Source organism: Nerophis lumbriciformis, linkage group LG24, assembly GCF_033978685.3.
Source record: "Nerophis lumbriciformis linkage group LG24, RoL_Nlum_v2.1, whole genome shotgun sequence".
In the NCBI taxonomy this organism is placed as follows: Eukaryota; Metazoa; Chordata; class Actinopteri; order Syngnathiformes; family Syngnathidae; genus Nerophis; species Nerophis lumbriciformis.
Genome location: NC_084571.2, coordinates 422,621 through 440,544, shown reverse-complemented (window position 1 = coordinate 440,544; position 17,924 = coordinate 422,621). Strand labels below are relative to the sequence as shown.

The 17,924-nt window shown below is 43.2% G+C and overlaps 3 protein-coding genes across 6 annotated transcripts in view; 1 reads left to right on the top strand and 2 right to left on the bottom strand.

Moving 5' to 3' along the window:
• The window catches only part of plcd3a (phospholipase C, delta 3a), a 62,010-nt gene extending 53,010 nt beyond the window's left edge, over positions 1-9,000 (bottom strand). The window contains exons 1-3 of the mRNA XM_061981291.1: positions 7,281-9,000; positions 7,075-7,209; positions 685-1,044 (exon numbers count right to left, since the gene is read on the bottom strand). Of these exons, the coding sequence (XP_061837275.1) occupies positions 685-778 (94 nt within the window). The 5' untranslated portion in view covers positions 779-1,044; positions 7,075-7,209; positions 7,281-9,000. The remainder of the gene's footprint in view (positions 1-684; positions 1,045-7,074; positions 7,210-7,280) is intronic.
• A 588-nt stretch (positions 9,001-9,588) lies between these two features.
• Positions 9,589-11,192, top strand: hexim1 (HEXIM P-TEFb complex subunit 1). Its single transcript, XM_061981290.1, has one exon. It carries the CDS (start codon positions 9,944-9,946, stop codon positions 10,928-10,930), a length of 987 nt encoding a protein of 328 aa, XP_061837274.1. The 5' UTR covers positions 9,589-9,943; the 3' UTR covers positions 10,931-11,192.
• Positions 11,193-13,589: 2,397 nt separating this feature from the next.
• Positions 13,590-17,924, bottom strand: part of arhgap23a (Rho GTPase activating protein 23a) — a 150,335-nt gene continuing 146,000 nt past the window's right edge. For all 4 annotated transcript variants that reach the window (XM_061981288.1, XM_061981287.1, XM_061981289.1 and 1 more), the window contains 2 exons: positions 16,517-16,548; positions 13,590-16,449 (listed from right to left, as the gene is read on the bottom strand). In XM_061981288.1, coding sequence (XP_061837272.1) covers positions 15,214-16,449; positions 16,517-16,548 — 1,268 coding nt within the window. In that variant the 3' untranslated portion in view covers positions 13,590-15,213. The remainder of the gene's footprint in view (positions 16,450-16,516; positions 16,549-17,924) is intronic.

Sequence of the window (17,924 nt, the reverse complement as noted above, 5' to 3'; positions counted from 1 at the left end):
TAACTAACAATAACTGTATAATAAACTACAATAATAAATAAACTTCATAAAATAAAATATAAAAATTTAAATAATAAAATACATATAGTAAAACATATAATAATATATAATATATATAATATGATAAAACAAATATAATAATAACAACTGTATAATAGACAGTAAAAGGAAATAATAAACTCTATTAAAAAATAAATAAAATATTAAAAGAATGTATAATACCATAAAATATAGTAAATTATGTAAGAAATACCAACATTTTAAACATAATAACTGTATAATAATCTACAATATGTTATAAACTGTCAAAAAAGTCAATAAAATATTTAAAAAATCAAAAATAATAAAATACATATAATAAAATATAGTAAAATGTAAAAAGAACAAGAAATATTGAAAAAATTAAATACAATACCTGTAATAACTGTATAATAAATTGTAATTGTAAAATGTATAAAAATAACTAAAATATAAAAAACATCATAACTGTAATAATAACATATGACATGATATTATACATGTACATGTATAATATGTCAGTGTGCAAGCCCCCTTTTCCATGAAATATTTGCAGCAGAATTGGTGTGCAAAAGTGCAAAAGTTAGTCAAGTGCAAAGAAGAAGGAATGAGGTCACAGGTTGTAAAAGTTGTGGTAAAAACACACTTAATAGAGTTTGATCTTACCGAGCCTCTGAATGGGGTCCATGGTCTTCTCGGCCACTTTTGGTCTTTGCTGCCTGCTGGGGGGGGCCACTGACTTCTCGCTGCTGGCCAGCATGATGGCGCGTAATAAGATCAGCACAGGCCGACACGCTCGCCTCCTGCCTGCCCGGGGAAGTGACTCTCTGTTGAGGTGTACCTCTCACGGCGGACTGGCCCGGAAAGACCCTGACGGTGTCCGCGAAGGAGGAGCGGGGAGGGCAGCAGGATGGAGGAGGAGGGAGGACTCCTTCTTCTTGTCCACATGCACGACAAGTCCCTCCCAGTGCCTCTGCGCGTAATTTGACCCCAAAAGCAGGCGCACACTTTGGGCTGCTTGTCCGCCTGCACACACACACACACACACACACACACACACACACACACACACACACACACACACACACACACACACACACACACACACACACACACACACACACACACACACACACAGCAACCTGACGCTCTTCTGTCAACAGACCTTGCTTTTGTTACTTTTCAACACTCTCTCCCTACAAAGCTCATACATATAAACCAGGGGTGTCCAAACTTTTTTTTCACTAGGCGCCGCACAACAAAAAGTATACAGGGGCCATTTTGAGATTTTTTTATTTGCTAAAAAAATGCTGAAAACAGATATATGTTACATATAGACAGATAACATATACAAACCCCGTTTCCAAATGAGTTGGGAAATTGTGTTAGACGTAAATATAAACGGAATACAATGATTTGCAAATCCTTTTCAAGCCATATTCAATTGAATGCACTACAAAGACAACATATTTGATGTTCAAACTCATAAACTTTTTTTTTTTTTTTGCAAATAATAATTAACTTAGAATTTCATGGCTGCAACACGTGCCAAATTAGTTGGGAAAGGGCATGTTCACCACTGTGTTACATGGCCTTTCCTTTTAACAACACTCAGTAAACGTTTGGGAACTGAGGAGACACATTTTTAAGCTTCTCAGGTGGAATTATTTCCCATTCTTGCTTGATTTACAGCTTAAGTTGTTCAACAGTGCGGGGGTCTCCGTTGTGGTATTTTAGGCTTTATAATGCGCCACACATTTTCAATGGGAGACAAGTCTGCACTACAGGCAGGCCAGTCTAGTACCCGCACTCTTTTACTATGAAGCCACGTTGATGTAACACGTGGCTTGGCATTGTCTTGCTGAAATAAGCAGGGGCGTCCATGGTAACGTTGCTTGGATGGCAACATATGTTGCTCCAAAACCTGTATGTACCGTTCAGCATTAATGCCGCCTTCACAGATGTGTAAGTTACCCATGTCTCGGGCACTAATACACCCCCATACCATCACAGATGCTGGCTTTTCAACTTTGCGCCTATAACAATCCGGATGGTTCTTTTCCTCTTTGGTCCGGAAGACACGACGTCCACAGTTTCCAAAAACAATTTGAAATGTGGACTCGTCAGACCACAGAACACTTTTCCACTTTGTATCAGTCCATCTTAGATGAGCTCAGGCCCAGCGAAGCCGACGGCGTTTCTGGGTGTTGTTGATAAACGGTTTTCGCCTTGCATAGGAGAGTTTTAACTTGCACTTACAGATGTAGCGACCAACTGTAGTTACTGACAGTGGGTTTCTGGAGTGTTCCTGAGCCCATGTGGTGATATCCTTTACACACTGATGTCGCTTGTTGATGCAGTACAGCCTGAGGGATCGAAGGTCATGGGCTTAGCTGCTTACATGCAGTGATTTCTCTAGATTCTCTGAACCCTTTGATGATATTACGAACCGTAGATGGTGAAATCCCTAAATTCCTTGCAATAGCTGGTTGAGAAAGGTTTTTCTTAAACTGTTCAACAATTTGCTCACGCATTTGTTGACAAAGTGGTGACCCTCGCCCCATCCTTGTTTGTGAATGACTGAGCATTTCATGGAATCTACTTTTATACCCAATCATGGCACCCACCTGTTCCCAATTTGCCTGTTCACCTGTGGGATGTTCCAAATAAGTGTTTGATGAGCATTCCTCAACTTTATCAGTATTTATTGATACCTTTCCCAACTTCTTTGTCACGTGTTGCTGGCATCAAATTCTAAAGTTAATGATTATTTGCAAAAAAAAAAATGTTTATGAGTTTAAACATCAAATATGTTGTCTTTGTAGCATATTCAATTGAATATGGCTTGAAAAGGATTTGCAAATCATTGTATTCCGTTTATATTTACATCTAGCACAATTTCCCAACTCATATGGAAACGGGGTTTGTATTTAAAGACACAACATATTGTCAACTTTGTGTTATAGGTCAGTGGTCACCAACCACCGGTCTGGGGACCGGTACCGGTCCGTGACGCATTTGCTACCGGGCCGCACAGAAACATTAATTAATTTATAAACTGCCGCATTTTCTCTGACTTAACTTTCGCCTGTCCCACTAAACACACCAATAAGCTTGTTAATAGTTGTATATTACAACTCCTTTGTTATAGTACATGGGACAATGCACATTAATAGACATATGTTAATGTGCCATATTGGAGCCAAAGGCTAATTTGTTGGCTGTTTTTATCTGCCACACGTAGAAAGCCCGTCCGTGAAAATAATGCATACATTAAACCGGTCCCTGGTGGAAACAAGGTTGGGGAACCCTGTTATAGGTGACAAAGTGTATTATTATTATTATTATTAGTTATTACAGGGGTGTCCAAAGTGCGGCCACGGGGCCATTTGCGGACCAAAGCTCCAGTTACATTGTCGGAATAAACAACAGTAAAAATCTAAGAAAAAAGAGCAGTAAGACCATGTAATGGAAGACAAGCTGAAATACTGATACTAATAAGTAATAATAATACAATTTGTCACTTATAACTCAAAACTGACACTATGTGTTGAGATATATATATAAATATATATCTCTGTTTGTATCATTTTTGTCAATAAAAAAAAATCAAAGTGTCCCTCACATACTTTTCGTATATTTTTTCTCATTACATGATGTTTTTTTGCTCTTTTTTACTTACATTTTTACTGTTGGTTGTGGGCCAACAAAATTTGAGCTGCGGGCCACAATTGGCCCCCGGACCGCACTTTGGACACCACTGCTCTTTTAACTGCATTCATATCTACAAAGTGACAGCTTTTAGTTTAAAACACAACACAATCCGTCATGAAATGTTACTTTCTAATAATTGACCTTGTGGACCCTGAAGTTGAAAAACATATTTGGGTGTTACCATTTAGTGGTCAAATGTAGGGAATATGTACTGTACTGTGCAATCTACTAATAAAAGTCTCAATCAATCAAAAAAAACCTGCAATAACTTTACTCACTTCACATGATGCAGTAGCTCCTTTCCGCCAGCAGATGCCGACAAAACCCACAACAAAGCTGCAACTGATACAATTGCAATGATATTTTTATATGATTGGTTCTGTGGTCGACAAACGCAGCAATGATCCAAACCCGAGTGCTTGACAAAAATGCTGCAGGTTTACGGAACAAAACAGAAGTTAGCCAGGCTACCGGGGGTGCCAGACTTTTATGATGTCCGTGGGATGACTAGAAAAACATTAAAATATCATACAGTATAGAATTTAATTTGAATAGGGACGATACAGTTCAACATAGTTCCAAAACAATAAATGCAATTGGTGTGCTGTACTAAAATAGTTGAAAGCTAATGCTTATTTTCAACTCTTGTCCCTAGCTGGGATTTTAAATAAATAACATATTTTAACACACCATACAAACAAATAGAAACCCTGTTAAATAAAATACACAATACAAGGTAACACCTTAAAGGGGAACTGCACTTTTTGGGAATTTTGCCTATCATTCACAATCCTGATGAAAGACAAGAACACATACGTTTTTCTTTTTTAATGCATTCTAAGTAATGTACATAACAATGCAGCTAACGGGAGTATACTATTGCGCCCATAAAGATAAAGCACTCTAAAAAAAAACGTCCAAAAAGCGCCAACAATACTACATTTATGTGTTGTGACCTGAATATTAACCAAGTATTAGTGATATTGTTATTATAAGCTCTAACGCTGAGGAACTACTTTTAAATACTTTGGGATACATTACCAACACTACTATACTACTATATGGCATTAATGCGACCCCAAAGGGAATAAGCGGTAGAAAATGGATGGATGGAGAGACAACAACAACAACATTCAGTTTCAGTTTATCTCGAACATGCATAATGTAAAGCATCACATATTTCCAGTTGTTTCATTACAGCACGTCCGAAAAGGAGTAGGAAGAAGCAGAGCTTATTTAATCATACCCCTTTTCATATCACAGCAATTGTATCCTATTTCATTGTTCTGCGTTTGTAACAGAACAGTGAAAAAAAAAAAAGTCTGCGGGCTGTAGAGCGTTTTCTATTTGGGCTCCAGTACTCTGGAATGCCTTACCGGTAACAGTTAGAGATGCTACCTCAGTAGAAGCATTTAAGTCCCATCTTAAAACTCATTTGTATACTCTAGCCTTTAAATAGACCCCGCTTTTAGACCAGTTGATCTGCCGTCTCTTTTCTGCTCTGCCCCCCTCTCCTGCGTGGAGAGGTTATTAGGTGACCACAGATGATGCACTAGCTGTTCAAAGTCGGGACCCGGGGTGAACCACTCATCTGTGCATCAGTTGGGGACGTCTCTGCGCTGCTGACTTGTCAAGATGATCTCCTGCTGGCCCCACTATGGACTGGACTCTCACACTATTATATTAGATCCACTATGGACTGGACTCTCACACTATTGACTAGATCCACTCGATGTCCATTGCACCGGTCGCCCAGGGGGAGGGTCCTCACATCTGCGGTCCCCTCCAAGGTTTCTCATCGTATCCCATTGGGTTGAGTTTTTTCTTGCCCTGATGTGGGATCTGAGCCGAGATGTCGTTGTGGCTTGTGCAGCCCTTTGAGACACTTGTGATTTAGGGCTATATAAATAAACTTTGATTGATTGATTGACTGATTGTCTTAGATAAGGATTGTGAATCAATCAACCAATCAATGTTTATTTATATAGCCCTAAATCACAAGTGTCTCAAAGGGCTGCACAAGCCACGACGACATCCTCGGTTCAGAGCCCACATAAGGGCAAAGGAAAAACTCACAACCCAGTGGGACGTCAATGTGAATGACTATGAAAAACCTTGGAGAGTACCGTAGATGTGGGTGACCCCCACCCCCTAGGGGAGACCGGATGCAATGGACATCGAGTGGGTCTAGCATAATATTGTGAAAGTCCAGTCCATAGTGGATCTAACATAATAGTAAGAGTCCAGTCCATAGTGGGGCCAGCAGGAGACCATCCCGAGCGGAGACGGGTCAGCAGCGCAAAGATGTCGCCAACCGATGCCCAGGCGAGCGGTCCAACTCGGGTCCCGACTCTGGACAGCCAGCACTTCATCCATGGCCACCGGACCTGTTCCCCCCCACCCCCTCCACAAGGGAGAGGGGGGCAGAAGAGAAAAGAAAAGAAACGGCAGATCAACTGGTCTAAAAAGGGGTCTATTTAAATCAGTGGTTCTTAACCTGGGTTCGATCGATGAGTGGGCCTCAGGAGTTTGGCGGAGGCCAAAACACACCCGACTCATCGTGTAAATACAAACTTCTCCCTATCAACGTATTACGGATACGGCAACAGCTGACTGATTTGCAGGTGTGTCATTTGTTGTGAGTTTATGCACTGTGTTGGTTTTGTTCTTTGAACAAGGTGATGTTCATGCACAGTTCATGTTATGCACCAGTAAAAAAACATGGTAACACTTTAGTATGGGGAACATATTCACCATTAATTAGTTGCTTATTAACATGCAAATTAGTAACATATTGGCTCTTAACTAGTCATTACTAAGTACTTATTAATGCCTTATTCGGCATGGCCTTGTTATAACCCTAACCCTCTAACCCTAACCCTAACCAAATAACTCTAAATTAAGTCTTTGTTACTTTGAATATGTTCCCCTTGTGTCCAAAAAACTTTAAATTAAGTCTTTGTTACTTTGAATATGTTCCCCATACTAAAGTGTTACCAAAAACATATAACTTTGTCTTGAATTTGAAAAAAAATAAAAAATATATATATATATATTTTTTTTTCACTAAAGAAGGGTTCGGTGAATGCGCATATGAACCTGGTGTGGTTCGGTACCGCCAACAAGGTTAAGAACCACTGGGCTAGAGGCTATGATAGGCAATATTAATGAAAATGACACATGAAAATATTGGAAAGACAGCAAACTACAACCCCAATAATAATCATATTGCTTAAATAACACATCAAAAGTGAGATATTTTTGCGTTGAACGTCGTTAAGTGTGCAGGTAAGTCCAAGAAAGTTTGCACTGCAAGGTTTTGAGCTAAATGGGAAATCTCACCTTGATGTTTGTTGCAAGCAATCAATTAAATAAAAGGAGGTCATCCTTGTGTTTGATGTAGGGAGTAGGGGGCGCATCTTTTTGCTGCAAAGGCCACAGTGAGTGAGGTCGTCTTGTCTTTACAAATGAATTTTACTGGAGAAAACAAGACACATTTGTCATTAGGTAGAAAGGCTCCCAGTAAACAGAACAAGTCATTTTCTTACCAATCACAAAGGAAGCAGCGCTCTCCTGTGGTCAGTGCTGGTTACTGCCACTGCTGCTACAACAATGCACTATTTTGGATGGACATACTGATAGATGTGTGGCCACTCTTCGGGTTTAAAAAAGGCCGCAGGCGTGCAAGGAAGTCTTCATGATGGAGTTATTCTACCTGAGGTGATGGAGGAGAAAATCCAAGTCACAATGTGTGCACACCATGGTGATGATTCCAATGCACTCCCTAATGCAGCCTCCTCTAATCCCCTGTGAAACACTCTCACACCAACTCCACTGTGCAGAACTGTCGAATGAGGCCTTTTTTTCAAAACAATATCTATCTTTCATTTCCCCCTCCATTGCTGCACCCACGTTTTGAGATTAAGTCATGTCTGCTAATCCGCACAAGCTGTGTGATCAGTGCAGAAGGAGCAGTTTTGCCTGCAGCCGCCGTGGTATGTTATTTGTCCATCCTGGCGGCCATTAGGTTCCATATTAACTGGAAATGTCCAAGCTTTATTTACCAGGCCTGAAACTCTGCCTGCTTCTATTAGTGGAAACATCAGGCCTGTGTTGTTTGCAGCCATACTACTACCAATACTACTAGTCAACCTTAAATAAATACGCGCAGTTAAATATGACGTCAGTTTATTTGAATGATACCGGTTACCACATATATAATAAACATTAAATCCACAATGGTGCCACTTGTAAAACTAGTCCTCGTTACACTAACACGGGAGCCTGGGCACTGTCTAATTCCTGGAGCACCCTCGGCGTTTGGGCGCTAATGTGACGGTTTCATTCGCTTCTTTTGATAGCATACTGAAGTCTAATTTGACAGGATTAAGTAAAATCGATGAAAAGTTGTGTAGTGATGCGTAATAAATGGAAGAGTCTCTCGTAGTACAGAACTCCCAACAGGGAAGTAGCGCACTCCAGGAAGTATACCAGACCCCCGGTGTTGTTAACAATGACCTGGTGTTGCCAATTGTGACGCTTATTGAGTTATATCTGATTTGCTCGTTTAATCGATCATGTTAATCAAGGGAGAGTACGTTTTGGCAAAAAAAAATACTTTTTATTGACCAATTGCATTGTTTCGCGTCGAATGAGCTAGCTTAGCATTAGCCGCCTCATTCACGGTGTCAGCAATGGCGTTTATTTTTCCCGCGTTGCCCCCCACCCCACCCTCGTTTGCTCGAACGGCCGATCACTTATCACGCAACCGTTTTTTAATTGTATTTTGGTGCTGGAAATGGCTTATTTGTTTGGAAGTGGCGCAGTGTCTCGCTTTGCTAGCCAACGTTAGCCAAAGCTAGCTTGTCCTTAGCGTGTTCCACATGACGCTACAGCACTTGCACTGCGAAAGGAAGGAAGGAAAGGGCGCTCGCAGAAATGCTCTCGACGCTTCAAAGCGGCTCCGGTGAGAAGTTTTGAATGACGATGAGGCAAACGTGCGCCGCCCTTCTTTACAAACATCTTGTCGCTGTGCTCGGCTTGGTGGCTTTACTGCATTTGACGTTTGTTTACGGCTGATTCCACACTTCCGCCAGCCCGTGCCGACCCACACCCCCAGTGGGTATCATTCCGCGCGACGCCACAAAACCCCCTCCATCAAATTATTCAACGCTCACATTCACTTAAGAACGACGCATTTGTTTGTAGTTAAACGCTGTAGTTTGCATTATGTCGGAAATGCGTCTTTAGAAGCCATTTATCTTCGCGAACATTTGAAACGGACTAGCTTCTTTTAGAGAGCTCCTTCACTTTGCTTTAAACGTAAGGGGTGTATGTTTTGCTCGTACAATTTACTTTTGAATGCCATATTTTTATTGTCAAAATAAGCCTGTAACCCATGATATTAAAATAATTTATGTGTCTTAGCGAGATTATCTGGTCGTTTTCAAATGCTTTGTTGCAACTGCATGTCATTTTTTTAAAAACCCTCACCCGGAATTTGCCAGGTGGTATCGCCCGAGCCGAAGCCCAGGATCGCTTTCTTGGTGTGCGTGACGTCACGTTGACTGACAACCAAACCGCCCAATCAGAAAGTCGCTCAGGCTTAGCAACAGCGAAACCGCCCATTTGTCCAATCAGCGACGAGAGAAGTTGACGCTGACCTGCTCGACATCCCGGCATCCGATTGGCTCGCGCACACGTCAATCACCCAAGCCTTCTGGTTATTGTAGTTCACGGAGTATCACTTTGGTTGTAATGTACGGGCAGACGCACGCCACATCCCACAATGCACCGGGGGTAGCGAGCGATGCCATGCGCGTGGCTGGAGGCGGAGCACGTATATAAAGAGCAGCTCTCGCTACTGGAACCGCACACTGGATACTGTTGTGACGGCGGGACGTCGTCTACAAGCGTCACGTTGACTTTGACAGCGTCGAAACGGTTAACAGTAGTTAGCGACAGTTGCCCTGTCAAACCCTCTGGGAGTGTTATTTATTTACTAACTTTACGTCACGTTTTCAACCACAACTTTTTTTTTTGAAAAACAAAACAATCCGCACTATTATTTTTGGGGGGATTGCAGCATAACTCAGTTTCGCGAACTTTGACGTTGTTTTTTTTTTTTTTTTTTTTTTTTTTTTTTTGGGGTGTTGAGGTTATAAGATGCGCTAGGGGACAAATAGGAGCCAGAAGAGAGAAAGCGGAAAAGATGACAGATCCAGCGGAGCAGACGCATCACCTGAAAAGTTGTGGCAGCCCATCAGGTGGAAGCAGCGCCGACAAGCATCTCCCTGCCAGCCAGCCTGCAGTGCCACATAACGGCACAAGAGGGCGCCAGAGGGGCGAGCAGCAGGACAAGTTGTGGCAGAAGGGGGTGTGCCCCGGCTTTGCTGCCGGGGACGACCGTAGCAACCCCGGGGATGCAGCACAAGCAGCAGCAGCTCCGCCACCGGGGGAGACCCCGAACCAGGCCCAAGAGGGGCTGCAAGTCGACTCCGACACCGGTCTGGACGCGCGCCTGGGCCGGAAGCGTCACCGGCGTCGCGCCGCCAAGAAGAAGCGCAACTGGAAGCCTTACTACAAACTTTCCTGGGACGAAAGGAAGGCGCTGGAGGAGCGAGAGACGGCCAGGGCGTCCCGCCTGCGGGAGGAGATGTTCGCCAAGGGGCTCCCGGTGGCCCCTTATAACACCACCCAGTTCCTCATGGACGAGCACGACCGGGAGGAGCCCGACCTCAACACCGAGACCGGACCCCGGCGCACGGACGACACGGGCAGCGAGGAGGACCTCTTCGAGCACGACGACGAGGACGACGACGTCGGCAGCGGCGGCGGCGGACTCGGAGTCGGCGTCGGCGTCGGCAGCGACGGCATCGGCCGAGCCGGGAACGCCGGCGGGGAGTTTCTGCAGCGGGACTTTTCGGAGACCTACGAGATGTACCACGTCGAGAGCCTGCAGAACATGACCAAGCAGGAGCTGGTCCAGGAGTACTTGGAGCTGGAGAAGTGCATGTCCCGGCTGGAGGAGGACAACAACCGGCTGAGGCGCGCCGCGGAGCCCGGGGGCGTGAGCGTGGAGGACTCCCTGCCGAGGCTGCGGGAGCTGGAGCGGGAGCTGGAGAGACTGAGGGCCCAGAACACGGAGCTCCTGCAGAGCCAGTCCGGGGAGGACCGGGGACAGACCACCAGCGACTAGAGACTCCTGGCAGTCATTGAGGACTAAATCGTTACCGCCCCCCCCCCGTTCTGGACTTGAATTGTTTTACTGATTGTATTTTTGTTTTTGTAAAGACAACATGACGTCATTTTCCCCGGAAATAACAGTTTGTATGTTGAGTTTCCTCCCCGAGCTACCAGAAAGAAATATGAATTATTATAACTATCAGCCCAGTTACTGTTGACGTTTTAACAGTTGTCTGTTAACATCCGGTCTATAATAAAAACAAATATTTACAAAATGTTTGACTAATTTTCAGTAAAAAGCTTGCTCCTTATTTGCTTTTTGTAACCTTACTAGTGTGCTTTTTTTCACAGAGCAAGGGAAATCTAAGGATTTACTATTATTGTTCAACTCAATAAAATCACTAGGTTAGAATATCCCATGTATATTTCAATAATATTCATTGTCTGATAGTTTTCTTTTGAATATTCACACCCCTTTTAATTTGGCTCTATAAAGGGGTGTCAAACTCCTTTTAGATCGGGGGCCACATGGAGAAAAATCTACCCCCAAGTGGGCCGCACTGGTAAAATCACGGCACGATAACTAAAAAATAAAGACAATTTAAGATTGTTGTCTTTGTTTAAAAACAGAACAATATTTTTTTACCATTACCTGTTGCGGTTAATAGTATATATAGTTATTTATATTTTCTGAATAAATTATGTGATAATGTTGGTGTTAATTTTCAATCAAGATAAAAAAAATGATATCAAAATCTAATTGCAGTATGTTATTTATGTAGTTTGATCATTTTCCTCGGCTTGTACTAACATGTGGTTTCTTTTTTACTTAAGTAGCATCATCTACAAAGATACAAATATTTGCTATTGCGACATCTAGTGGACACATTTAGAACAGCGGTTTCTTTCATTCAAAAATTTCAGGTTCATTTTTATACTCTGCAAACTCATCCTGCGGGCCGTACGTTTGACACCCCTGCTCTAATTATTCATTTGTTCTATTCTCCAGGGGCCAATACAAATCAAGCATTGGGGCAAAAACTTTGGCTGTGCCATTGGAAAGAAAACAACTTTTTTACATTTATCTGGAATAACTCCAAACATAGTAAGTTGTAACATTGACAAATATGTGCATAAATATTCAAGACCGTACTTTATATTCCCGAAACTCTTTGACAAGAAATGAAATTTGACCTATAAACCAATTCTGGCACTCAATCTTCAGTTTGGTGACCCTTGAACTCAAACGATCCTAAAATATGCCAGAAGGGGGATGCTAAAAATAAGTATTTGTTCTGCAATACTGAGCTGTAACCACAAGAGGGCAGCATGCTACATTTACCACCCAGAAAACACACTGCCTTTTTATTTAGGTTTTTGAACGTACTTCTTTTTATTTACATCTTATAATAACAATAATAATAATAACAACCTTGCTTTAAAGCACACAGCCACGAGGAGGAGCACTTTCAATGACTTAAATGTACACAATGTCAGACAATATGTTACATATTAATGAAGATATATGTACACAAACATAACAAGTGTGTGAGGCAGAGGGAGTGCATAGACGAGTCCTTGGCATGACATGTGCTTATTTCAAGTCTTTATGCCCACTTTAGGTTGAAGGTAGACATCTTAGGAGAGTGTGAAAACCACACAAGAACAGACAGGAAGAAGAAGAATGGAAAATAATTGAGCGTGGCACTGCTGGACATTCCAGAAATTAGGCACTTGTTGAAAAAAAAAAAAAAAAAAAAGTAATGTTGAGGTATGACAAGACTGTTTGGATGGATCATGTGACCGGAAGACAGGAAGTTAGAACCAGAGGTGGAAAGTAGCTAACGACTTGTGTTAATGAAGGTCCCAACGTAGACTTTTAACATTAATTTGGGTCCCCCGGATCTGTTTTTTTTAATATTTTATTTTATTTTATTTTTTTGGACATGTATCTTGTGCGCATGAGAAACTATCTCGAGCGCACAAGAAAGTTTTATAAAGTTATAAAAAAATTAAAAATAATATTTTTTTTAGACATGTATCTCGTGTGCACGAGAAAGTTTGTCGTGCGCACGAGATACATGTCTACAAAAAAATAACAATAAAAAATGTAGAGAAACTTTCTTGTGCGCACGAGAAATTTTTAAAAATAATTTTTTATTTATAACTTTATAGATAGTTTCTCGTGCGCACGAGATACATGTCTAAAAAAAAAAAAAAAAAATTTAGAGAAACTTTCTTGTGCGCACTAGAACATTTTTTTTAATATTTTCTTATTTATAACTATAAAAAGTTTCTCGTGCGCACAAGATACATGTCTACAAAAAAATAATAATAAAAAATTTAGAGAAACTTTCTTGTGCGCACGAGAAATTTTTTTAAATAATTTTTTATTTATAACTTTATAAAAAGTTTCTCGTGCGCACAAGATAGTTTCTCGTTGCGCACGAGATACATGTCTAAAAAAAATAATAATAAAAAATTTAGAGAAACTTTCTTGTGCGCACAAGATACATGTCTACAAAAAAAAAAAAAATTTTTGAGAAACTTTCTCGTGCGCACGAGAATTTTTTATTTATAATTTTTTATTTATAACTTTATAAAAAGTTTCTCGTGCGCACGAGATACATGTCTAAAAAAAAATTAAAATTATAACCCCCCCCCCCCCCCCCCATGTCCCTTTAAGGCTCCGTAGGTTTATGAGCGGCAAACGTGAGAAAAGTGCATCGTCTCCCCTAGAAGAGGCGCTCAAACACTTGCTTTTGAAGCTGCCGCATTTAAATACGCCATGAAAGGACAAACCGAAAGGTTTTGTTAAAAAAAAGAAAAGAAAAAAAGAGGCTTCGCTACACATCTTAAAATAAAGCAGTAAGCTTCAGATGCGGGTGTTGTACATTTGATCGTTTTGATGTTTGTCATAAAAAATTTTTAAATCAATCAATTTAAAAAAATTTTAAATAAAAATACATTTAAAAAAAAAAAATTTTTAGGCCATCTCCATGCAACCAGAAGGAGCCTTTAAAGCCAGTAACCGGTTTTAGAAAAAGTTTTATAATAATTATTATACTTAACAATACGTTGCGAGGAATCGGTTTGAATCGGGAATCGATTCTGAATCAAATTGTTCAGTGCCCAAAGATTCACACCCTTAGTGTGTATGTAAAAAGTGGGTCAAGTACGCACATTAGCATTAAAGTTACACACTCACACAACTTGTAAACGGTCTAAATTCCAGCCTTTAGACAACACATTTTGGTTTCCTCTGTGATTGACAGTCAAACTAAACTACTCAGGTATTTTTTCAATGGGTGTCAACTTTTAGGACGCATACTTTTACTCGTCTTTCCACCCCCGGTGCTAAACACCTCACCAAAGCAGTTTGCCGATCACGTAGATCCGTAAAGACGAGGCGGGACAAAAAGTTTGTCGGGAAAACACGTCAAGTCTCGTCGCATCTCGCTACACATCTGACATGTGACGTCACAGCACGACTTACTTACAAAACATATATATATATATATATATGTCATATATATATAGTGAATATAAACAAACAATATATTAAGGGAGCATTTCAAGTCTTGAGAGAAATGACGGCGTGTGTGTTTGTGTGCACACGTTTGTAAACCATAAAAACAAAGATTATTATTATTATTATTAAGAAAAGGTCAAAACAAACGTTGATATTTACAACTTTAAAAACAACTTTGTACAAATGTTACAAAAGACAAAAAAACAAAACAGGAAGTGATGAAATGTATTTTGTTGACCTTTTTTCCTAAAAGGTGGGAATATTTTGCCGTGTGCTAAAGTCCTGAGTCACATTGAGTTGTTGCAGCTTACTAATAGTCATTCATTTTGTAGTCTTTCTGTGAATAAAATCCACCAAAAAGAAGCAGGAAGTGTGTTAATATTTACTATTGTACTTGACTTTAAAAATCGTTTTCCTACATTTAATACTAATTTCAGATGACAGGAAAGTGTTTCATAAAAATGACTGCGTTTACAATTGGAAGCAAAAGGAGCTCTTTTAAAGAGTTGCAACAGCACCCCCACTGGTGCTTTGCAGGTACTGCACAAATGACAGAATTGGTGGATGGATGTGACCCAAGACTTTTGCATATCTGCTGTTTTGCTATTTTGGAAAGAACGTGAAGAAGGAAGAGAACAAAAAAGAGCTTTGGCAACGTTGAAAGGAGCTTTGGCGCCCCCTGCTGTACACAACAAGCGTGAGTTTGGAAACATAACAAGATGGCGGCTGACCCGCAGCTCGGCGCGGACGCTCGCCACCGGGACTCACAGGTACTGGTGGAACCTGGAGGTGGGCGCGTGGCGGCCCGAAGGCCCCCGCTCGCAGCCGTCTTCCGTCTTAGCGCCGACGGGGGAGAGCGGGAACTCTGTGACGGTCAGCGGCGGCGGCTGCTTGTCGCACGTCTCGGTCGGGGACGCCACCACCGTGTGGCGGCGCCAGGCCCGCCTCTTCCGCCGGCTTTCGGGCGAGAGTGGCTTGCGGAGGCCGACGCTGCGCAGGTCGTCGGCCGAGCCCAGCAGGCGGGCGCGCACCTGGTCGGCGAGAGACTTGGCGGCGGGCGCGAAGGAGGCGGCCTCGCTCGGCGGCGGCAGTGCGGCCGACCGGGTCCGAAGACTCTCCTGGCTGCTTCCTGAGGAGGGGTGGGGTCTGGACTCTCGCCTCGTCCTGGGACTAACATCCTGCGCGGCGCCGTGCAGCAGGTCGAGCGAGCGAGCCTTTTCGCCCTTCATCTTCTTGCGGGCGAGCGTGTCGCACAGGATCAGCTTGTGCGAGCTGAAGGACGGCCGCGAGTGAACCCTGTGTGCCGAGGACGAGGACGAGGACGAAGGCGTGGTGGATCTCGCCCCTCCTTCGCAGTCCGCGGCGGGCGGGAGGGTGACGGCGGCGGCGGCTAGCGTGGAGGGTTTGGGCGGGACGGGGGGCGGCACCGCCATGCGCTTCTCGGGGCGCTCCTGCGTGAGGGAGCGCGAGGCGAAGCCGCTCTCGTTGTCCGTCTCGCTCACCAGCTCGCTGTGTTCGTCGTCGGCGTCCTCCGCCCTTCCTTCGTAGCCCAGGCTCCGCCCCAGCGTGGAGAGGGTGGAGTAGCCCGACACGATGGAGCGCGCGTCCTCGGGCGCCCGCCATGCCGGCTCCTTGGCCTGGCTCGACCTTCCTCCTGCCTCCTCTTCCTCCTTGCTGGGACCAGGAGGCGCCGGCTCTTCTTTCACCTCCGCCTGCACGACTTCCTCTTCTTCCTCTTCCTCTTCCTCCTCCTCCTCGTCATCCTCCTCCACCTCCGCACGAGGAGCCGTGTCTCCCACGGCTAACTCCGCCTCCTCCTCCTCCTCCTCGGCGCCCAGGTGTCCCGCCTTGACGGGCTCGTGCTCCGAGTCGTCGTCAGTGCTGCTGCCCACGCGGCGAGCGCCGTGCCGCTTCCTGCGCTTGCGGCCCGTGACGGCGGACATGATGGACAGGGTGAGGATGTCCTTGGCGGTCAGGTCCTTCTTGGACCCCCACGAGCCCTGAGGAAGAGGGGCGGTTAACGCGAGGCCTCTAGGGCGAGAGGGCGTGCGGGGAAGATGGCGTTACCTTTGATTTGGCTGAGTCACTGTTGGTGGAGTCTGAGGGAGGAAGAAGACAAGAAGACTTTAGTGGAGGAAGAAAAAGAGGACATGAAAATGTTGGGAGGACTCAGAGACTTTTTTGTGGAGACATGCTTGAATGAGAGGCGGCGAGGACGTGTTTGCACCAGCAGGTGGCGCTACTGTGCGTGTCTATGAGCGCGTACGGCCAACTCCGTTTCAATTTTGGGAGCAAACATGGCGCCCTGTAATCCCGTGAAGTGAAGTGAATTATATTTATATAGCGCTTTTCTCTAGTGCAGTGGTTCTTAAGTAACGAACCCCACCAGTTTCATATGCGCATTCATCATACTTGCCAACCCTCCCGGATTTTCCAGGAGACTCACAAAATTCAGCGCCTCTCCCGAAAACCTCCAGGGACAAATTTTCTCCCGAAATTCAGGCGGAGCTGGAGGCCACGCCCCCTCCAGCTCCATGCGGACCTGAGTGACGTGTTGACAGCCTGTTCACACGTCCGCTTTCCCACAATATAAGCAGCTAATGATTGAGGGCGAGTTCTTGGTTTCTTATGTGGGTTTATTGTGAGGCAGTTTCATTAACGTCCTCCCAGCGCGGTAACAACACACAACAACAGCAGTCAAGTTTTCGTCTACCGTAAAGCAGTTCGTCTGCCGTAAACAGCAATGTTGTGACACTTTTAAACAGGACAATACTGCCATCTACTGTACATGCATATGTGACCCACCCATAATGTGTCACATTTTTGTGTTGATTGATTTATTTTATTTTGTGGTTTGAATTCGTTTTTGGAGCTGTCATTCCACATTTATCAGTATTCACATTGGTCAGTAGGGGGCAGTAGGGCGTTTCTTCCCAATTGAATGCTATCACCTGCAGACCGGAAGTGTCTTGTCATTCTGATGAGAGCGACCAGTCTGTGAACAATTGAAACGTCCTGTGTGCTTTTTCCTCCTGTATAACAGGTTAGTTTTGGTGAATCAACTCACTGAATAATATCCATGTGATCTTTATAAGTTTAAGTACACATTCTGATGGTGGAGCCTAACTCTAAAGTGTTTGTGAGTTGTAGTTTGTATTTGTGAATGAATCCAGTGCACAGCTGCAGTAATCAATACAAAAAGGCGACGTGAGTGCGCAATGTTTATATAGGAACTTCTGATCCTAATTTAGACTCCCAATCTAGAGCTCCCGTTTTCTTATTGATTTTATAATGTATATTTTTATAATGTGTGTGTTCTGAAATAGTGACAGAGAATAGAACAAGGATGGACAATTCAACCCTTAACTCAACAATGAGTAGATGAGTGTTATGTGTGTGTATATGTGTAAATAAATGAACACTGAAATTCAAGTATTTCTTTTATTTATTTATTTATATATATACTGTATATATA

Bases quoted from the DNA above. Each gene is read 5' to 3' on its own strand.
- hexim1 (XM_061981290.1), top strand. From the start codon at position 9,944: ATGACAGATCCAGCGGAGCAGACGCATCACCTGAAAAGTTGTGGCAGC.